We start from the raw sequence: 6985 nt of genomic DNA on the forward strand, positions 1-6985 counted from the left end.
TGAAAGAACGATGGAACAATTCAAAGCTTTTAGTACCTCCAGTTTTAGTTCAGTCCAGTAAAGAAGCGGTTCAGACGTTTTAATGGCTCTACTTTTATTATGAAGCGGTTCAGACGTTTTAATGCCTCTACTTTTATTACGATGCAGTTAAAACTTTTCAATGCCTCTAGTTTTATTCCAGCCTAATAAATGAAGCAATTCATGCATTTTAATCCCTCTACTTTTAATGTGAAGCAGTTCAAAAGCTTTAATGCCTTTTGTTTATTACGGAGCAGTTTAAACACATCAGTGCCTCTAGTTCTATTCCAGGCTGGTGAAGTTAGGGCTACTGAGGGCGTCATGTCATTCGCAGTCTATAAGCTAAGCCCAATACTGGCCAGGCCCCAGTGCTACAGTGCCAAAAGGTGTTACTTCCACACTCACATTTAAAGAACTCGGGAAGACGAGGAGTGTTTGCATTTGGTACTTGTTGACCCTTACAGTTACCTGGTCCTGTTTTGTGCTTTGTGAAGGACTAGTGATGTTATTAGTAGTTTCGCTATTATATTAAAACATGTGATGCTACTAGTACTTTTTATGTGAGAGGCTCTATTCAAGGACAACGAAATGACAAAATGTCTGAAAAAAATAGACACAGAAGGTACTAGTCCCAAAAGAGTAGTAAAAAAAAAAAATGTAAAATCATGAAGACTACAAATGTGAAAAAAAAAGAAATACCCAGTTATCAAAAAGAACTGTACAAAATAATGAAAACTACTACTACTACTACTACTACTATTACTGCAGCAACTAACAGCACCTCACCTTCTCCCCGGCAGATCACGCTGTACCTCACACGGCGGGATCATATGGACCATGTGACCCACGTCGACAACATCGGTACACACTCCCTCACCGCCTGCCCGCCCTACCCTGCGTCCCTGTAGTTTGTTTGCTACCTTGTCCGACCCTGTCCACTTCCCTCATTTGTCCTGGAAAGAAAATGTAAATAGGGTAAGATGTACGTATGTAGTTTGGCAGACTTGCCGTTTTAATTAAGGAAAATGAAGTGTGTCTCTCTTTTCCCTAGTTCGATTGTATTAACCTAACCTAATCAGTCAATTGTCTCCTTTTAATTTGCCGCAGTGTAGGCCTCAGCCACTCCCTCCTTTACTCATCCATCTAAACCTCAATTCTACCCAAGATGGAATAAGGCTCTCTTCCTTACCCGAGTCGACCGTATTAATTTAATGTAACCTAAATTAATCAATCAGTCAATCAATTATTTTGCTGCGGTGTAAGCCTCGACTCCTTCACCTATTCTCCTAAAAGTCCCCCTTAAATTTTAATATGAAGATGCAATACATCTCTTTTTTAGTCCGACCTAACGTAACGCAAGGAAGAGGGAGTCAGTCTCTCTCTCTCTCTCTCCCTTAGTTCGACCATATTAACTAACTAACCTCACCTAACCCAAAGAAAACTGAGTGGATCTCTCTCTTCCTGTTTGACTGAAGTAGTCTAACCTGACTGTAACTTAACCTAACCTAGCTTCACCTAACCCAAAGAAGAGCGAGTCTCTCTTCCCTGAAATAATCTAATGTAACCTAACATAAAATTAATTAATTTAACCTAACCTAACCTTACCTAATCTAACCTAAGCTAACCTAGAAATAATTAATTTAACCTAACCTTACCTAACCTAACCGCACCACTCAGCATCTTCTCTTTCCCCGTGCAGAGGGCGTGATCGTGCTGGATCCTAACTACGTGAATTCCCGCAATGTGTACGTTCAGCTGGCCCTCAACTTCCGCTTCGGCAGGGAGGAGGACGAGTCCCTGGGGTACAGTTTTGTGAAGACACTGTACGTCAACACTACACAGGTGTACCCGCCCGAGAGGGAGAGGCCCACCACTGAGCTACAGGTGAGGGGAGAGGAGAAGGAATGGGTAAATGGTGATTTGGGAAGGAAAGGCTGAGTTACATATAAGAAATGAGAGACAGGTGAAGGGAAGAGAAGGGGTAGAGGCAATGAGGGGAAGAAAAGGGATGAAGAGACAGGTGAGAAGGAAAATAGTAAAGAGGCGGGTGAGAGAAGGAAAGCTAAGAAGGCAAATGAGGGAAGGAAATGCGGTAAATAGTAAGTGAGGGGAAGGAAAGACCCATTGAGCTACGATGAGGGGAAGAAAATGGAAAGAGAAGGAAGAAGGGGAAGAAAAGGAGTAAAGAGACAGTGAAGAGAGGGAAAGGAGAAAAAATCCAAATCTATCAATCTGTGTACTTTATCTATCTGTCTACTTGTATCTGTCTATCTATATGTGTTTGTCCGTCTGTCTGTCCGTCACTAACACCTTCTCTCACGTGCACAGAGGAATCTTATCTCCAAGCTGGGTAACTTCGCCTTCCCCTTCGACATGTCCTTCCCGGAGCTGGCCTCGCCCTCCTACTCCCTCATGCTGGGCTGGCAGGACTTGGGCTCTCTCATGGGCATCGAGTACGAGGTCATGGGTTTCGTGGGAGGCAACCAGCACGACATGCAACAGAGGTGAGTGTTTGACGTGTTCCTCTTGGTGGCTTTTCTCGGTTTTCTTTTGGATTCGTGGGGGTAATGAAGGTGATGTGCCAGAGTGGGTTTGAAGTTCCTCGTGGTTTTTCTTCTTTCACTTGTGGATTTAAAGGGGTCGTGATGATGGCATGGGTGCAGCAACGGTGAGTGTATGGTGTGTTCCTCGTTGTGGTTCTTCTTTCTTTCTCTTTTGGATTCGTAAGGGGTAATGAAGGTGATTTGCCAGAAGTGAGTGTTTGGTGCTTCTCGTTGTTATTGTCACTGTTGTTGTTGTTCTTCTTCTCTGGATCTTTGGCTTGTTTATTAAAGTTTAAAATCAATTGCTCTCCACACTAAGGCACATGAATGGCTCTAATTCTTTCAGTATCAGTTTCATTTCTGTTCCGGATAACTACAGAGGACTCCATAAAGTTCTTAACCATTTATATCTACCAAAAATTATACGAAAAAAAAATGAAGAAGGGAGTAGCATTTTTCTCTCTACATTACAACTCCCTTCTTTGTCCCCCTCTTCAGGAGCACCGCCAGCCTCACAGTGCGGCGCCTGATGGAATGCCCCGCCAGCCTGTTCGAAAAGCCGGCGCCGCAGAAGTGCATCTCTCGCTCCTTCCTCACCTGCACTGGCTGTGTGAGCATCGAGGCCAAGCTTAACTCCAACGTGTACTACCCCGAGGAGAACATCATGGTCAGGGTGGAGCTCAAGAACAACACCTCCAGGGAGATTAAGAGGCTAAAGGTGAGGTTCTTCAGGTTGGCATTCTTATTTTGTACTCATTTTTTTTTCTTCATCGTCTTTTGGTTTCGTTCTTGTGTATTTCTTTTTTCTTTTTTATCAGCTATTCATGTTTTTTTTTTTTTATTCTCCTCTCCCTCATCTTCTTTTTCTTCTATCAGTTCTTCATGTCTCCTTTTCTTTCTCATCTTTATCTCCTTCCTTTTCTTATATATATATATATATATATATATATATATATATATATATATATATATATATATATATATATATATATATATATATATATATATATATATTCCTTTACATTTAGCTCTTCTCCAGTTCCTCTTCCTATTCCATCCCCTCTTCTTTCATATTTATATATCTACCCATCCTCAGTCATAATCTTATCTGTTCCTGTTTATCTATTACTACTGTTGCCACCACCACCACCACCACAGCTCTCCCTCCTTCACCTCTACTTCCTCGTCTTACTATCACCACCACCACCAACAACAACTTTTCGCCACGTCCCCAGGTGAAGCTCGTGCAGAAGAGCGAGGTGCCGATGTTCCAGGATGGACAGGTGCGCGACAAGACGATCTGCAAGGTGGATGACCCCCTCAGCCTGCCGCCCGGAGCTCTCACCACGCGGGAGTTCGTGCTCGTCCCCTCCATCCCTAGCAAGCCGTGAGTTTGTGTGTGTGTGTATTATTACTGTACCTCTTACTTTTACTATTTTTTTTCTTATCGTTACTACTACTACTGCTAACATTACTTCTCTTCTTTTTGCCTGCTACTACTACTACTACTACTACTACTACTACTACTACTACTACTACTACTACTGCTAATACCACAACCGCGCGTGTTGGCAAATAGGTTATTTCATTCCTTCTCCCTTCTACAACTACTACTACTACCACCACCATCACCACCACACCTCCCCTTTATCCCCCCGTCAGTGCCCACGGCGAGATCTTCCTCCAGTCCAACCTTAAGGGTGACGAAGAGTCTGTGCTGGCGCCCTCCACGCTCATCGCGCCCTCCATCAAGAAAAGCGACCTCTTCGGCGTGCACGTGTCGTATGTGGTGCGGGTCAAGGCTACACTGGGCACGCTCGTAGGGGACGCCATCTTGGACGTTCCCTTCGTGCTAGCCGTGCAGCAAGGGGTGAGTGTCGTGCTGTTGTGCTGTGGCTTTGTATGTTGTGTAGTTTGGTTTGTCTTGAGTCTAATTGTTTGATTTGAATGAATAGGTTGATGTATATAAGAGTATAGTATATAAACTAAGAGTATGATATATAAACCAACAAAGTAATCAGTTAACTATCTATCAAACGAACGAACTAACTAACAAACTAGCTAATTAACTAACTAATCAGCTAATTGTCTAACTAACGAAGGGTGGAAGAGAATAGGGATAGGAGAGAGAGAGAGAGAGAGAGAGAGAGAGAGAGAGAGAGAGAGAGAGAGAGAGAGAGAGAGAGAGAGAGAGAGAGAGAGAGAGAGAGAGAGAGAGAGAGAGAGAGAGAGAGAGAGAGAGAGAGAGAGAGAGAGAGAGAGAGAGAGAGAGAGAAATGAGGAAAAAAAAATAGAAAAGACAAAATAAGATAAAAAAAAAAAGTAAAAAGCAAAGAAACAAAAATAAGAGGGACACGGAAAAAGAAATTAGGGCAGAGATAAGGAAAGGGAAGCCAGGTCAGTGTACAGAACGAGGTCAACTCTCATACTTGTCTAATACGCGAGTCCATTTCCTGACCTCCTCCCTTGATCTCCTCTTCTTCCCCCCCCTGTCTTCCTCCCCGTCTCCCTGACAAAGATGGCGTCGTCAGGCTTCATAACCCCGCTTATGTGTCACCTGAGACTTGTGAACTCACTGACAGGATCAAACGGGATGAGATTCAATACTGCAACCCTTAAGTCCTTTCTTGAAGCTTCGGTTTTCTTGTTTATTTTTTATTTAGTATCATAATTTCGACCTTTTTTCATTTAGTATCATGATTTTGACTTTTCTTCCACTTTTTTTTTGTTATTATTATTTTTACTATTTTTCTTTGACCTTCCTTTCTTTTTATTAGTACAGTACCATAATCTTGACTTATTCCAACGTTTCTCTGTTATTTTGTATCATAACTTTTACTTCTTTTATTTAACTTTCCTTTCTTTTATAAACTGAGTATCATAATTTTCATCTCCTTTGATATTCCCTTCTTTTTCATCTAGTATCACACCTTTTTTTTTTTTTTAATTTTCCTTTTTTTTTTTTCTTGCAGTCTTGAACATGCTGCAGGTGGAAGTTATGAAGGTGATGGGTGTGGTGACTCTGCTGGCAACGCAAGGCAGATGATGAGTAAAGACGAGTGATGAGCAGAGAGGTGACACAAGCAACTCTTTATAATCAATATATAATTCTTTTTTAACATTATCTAAACTTTTTTTTTGTCGATTTGTTACACGTGGTTGCCTAAAGAGTCATGGATTATTTTTGGCCTGCACAGATAAATCGATAACTTTTTTTTTTTTTTTTTTTATCTAAACTGGTCTTTTTTTTATGATTTGTTACATGTGAACCCCTAAAAAAAGTCATGAATTATTTTGCCCTACGCAGATACACCGATGGATAACTTTTTTTATTTTTTATTTAAACTTTCCTTTTTAATAATGAGTTATATGTGGATCCTTAAAAAAAAAAAAAAAGTCATGCATTATTTTCTCCTGCACAGATAGTCTTTATGTCCCAAAGGCATAGAAAACGGGCCATTATGGAACACTGTCCTTTACATTTACGTAAAGAATAGGAAACATTACTGCATGTACTCAGAAAAACCACAGCATTTGTTATATATATATATATATTTTTTCCTGATGGAGAGTGTTCAGTGACGAGTGAGCTGTGTGTTGTTATTGGCGTTGTCTATTATGTTATCTATGCTGTAATGATTTGTTGCTATTCACTACATTGTTGTATATTTATCAGTGTATAATATTTGTTACTATATAGAAGCCCTACTCCCTTGCGTAATACAAGAATTCATGTTTGTACTAAGGAGAGTCATGCTACAACTACAAATCCTACTACTAAAAGAACAACAAAAATGACTACTACTACTACTACTACTACTACTACATACAACTTAGTACCACAACTACTGCCAACAGCATTACTACTACTACTACTACTACTACTACTACTACTACTACTATTACTACTACTACTACTACATACAACTTAGTACCACAATTACTGCCAACAGCATTACTACTACTACTACTACTACTACTACTTCCCTCACGGCTAGGCATCCCATGACAAGCGTACCAACCTAACCTTACGAATCCCTGAGTGCGTCTGTGTGTATATAAGCCTTTTTGTATTCTGATGAGAGTTACGAATAAACAGTGAGATGATGAGGCGAAGATGGCACCTTTTTTTTCATCCTTTTTGTCCTCCTCCTCCTCCTCCTCCTCCTCCTCTTCCTCCTCCTTACAGTGTATCCATGTGGAATTGGGGACTTTTAATGGGAGTGGATGTTTGCTTGTTCTATTTCTCTCACAGCATAGCCATCCCGTTCATGGTGGTGGTGGTGGTGGTGGTGATAATGATAATAATAATAATAATAATAATAATAATAATAATAATAATAAAAGTAATAACAATAAGAAAAAGAAAAAAGAATAAGAACAAGAACAAGAAGAACAAGAAGATCAAGAAGTAAAAGAAAAAG

General features: G+C 40.5%; 2 protein-coding genes across 2 annotated transcripts in view; one reads left to right on the forward strand and one right to left on the reverse strand.

Annotated features, from left to right (window-relative positions):
* The window catches only part of LOC135089682 (uncharacterized), an 11955-nt gene extending 10261 nt beyond the window's left edge, over window positions 1-1694 (reverse strand). The window contains exon 1 of the mRNA XM_063985594.1: window positions 805-1694. The gene's annotated coding sequence lies outside the window, so the exon portion shown is untranslated. The remainder of the gene's footprint in view (window positions 1-804) is intronic.
* LOC135089680 (phosrestin-1-like) overlaps window positions 1-6677 on the forward strand; it is a 7499-nt gene extending 822 nt beyond the window's left edge. Inside the window, exons 2-8 of the mRNA XM_063985591.1 lie at window positions 819-879; window positions 1718-1902; window positions 2347-2522; window positions 3060-3279; window positions 3797-3948; window positions 4224-4431; window positions 5534-6677. Coding sequence (XP_063841661.1) covers window positions 819-879; window positions 1718-1902; window positions 2347-2522; window positions 3060-3279; window positions 3797-3948; window positions 4224-4431; window positions 5534-5539 — 1008 coding nt within the window. The 3' untranslated portion in view covers window positions 5540-6677. The remainder of the gene's footprint in view (window positions 1-818; window positions 880-1717; window positions 1903-2346; window positions 2523-3059; window positions 3280-3796; window positions 3949-4223; window positions 4432-5533) is intronic.
* Window positions 6678-6985: the final 308 nt, after the last annotated feature.

The sequence above is a fragment of the Scylla paramamosain genome, chromosome 33 (genome assembly GCF_035594125.1).
Source record: "Scylla paramamosain isolate STU-SP2022 chromosome 33, ASM3559412v1, whole genome shotgun sequence".
Taxonomy (NCBI): Eukaryota; Metazoa; Arthropoda; class Malacostraca; order Decapoda; family Portunidae; genus Scylla; species Scylla paramamosain.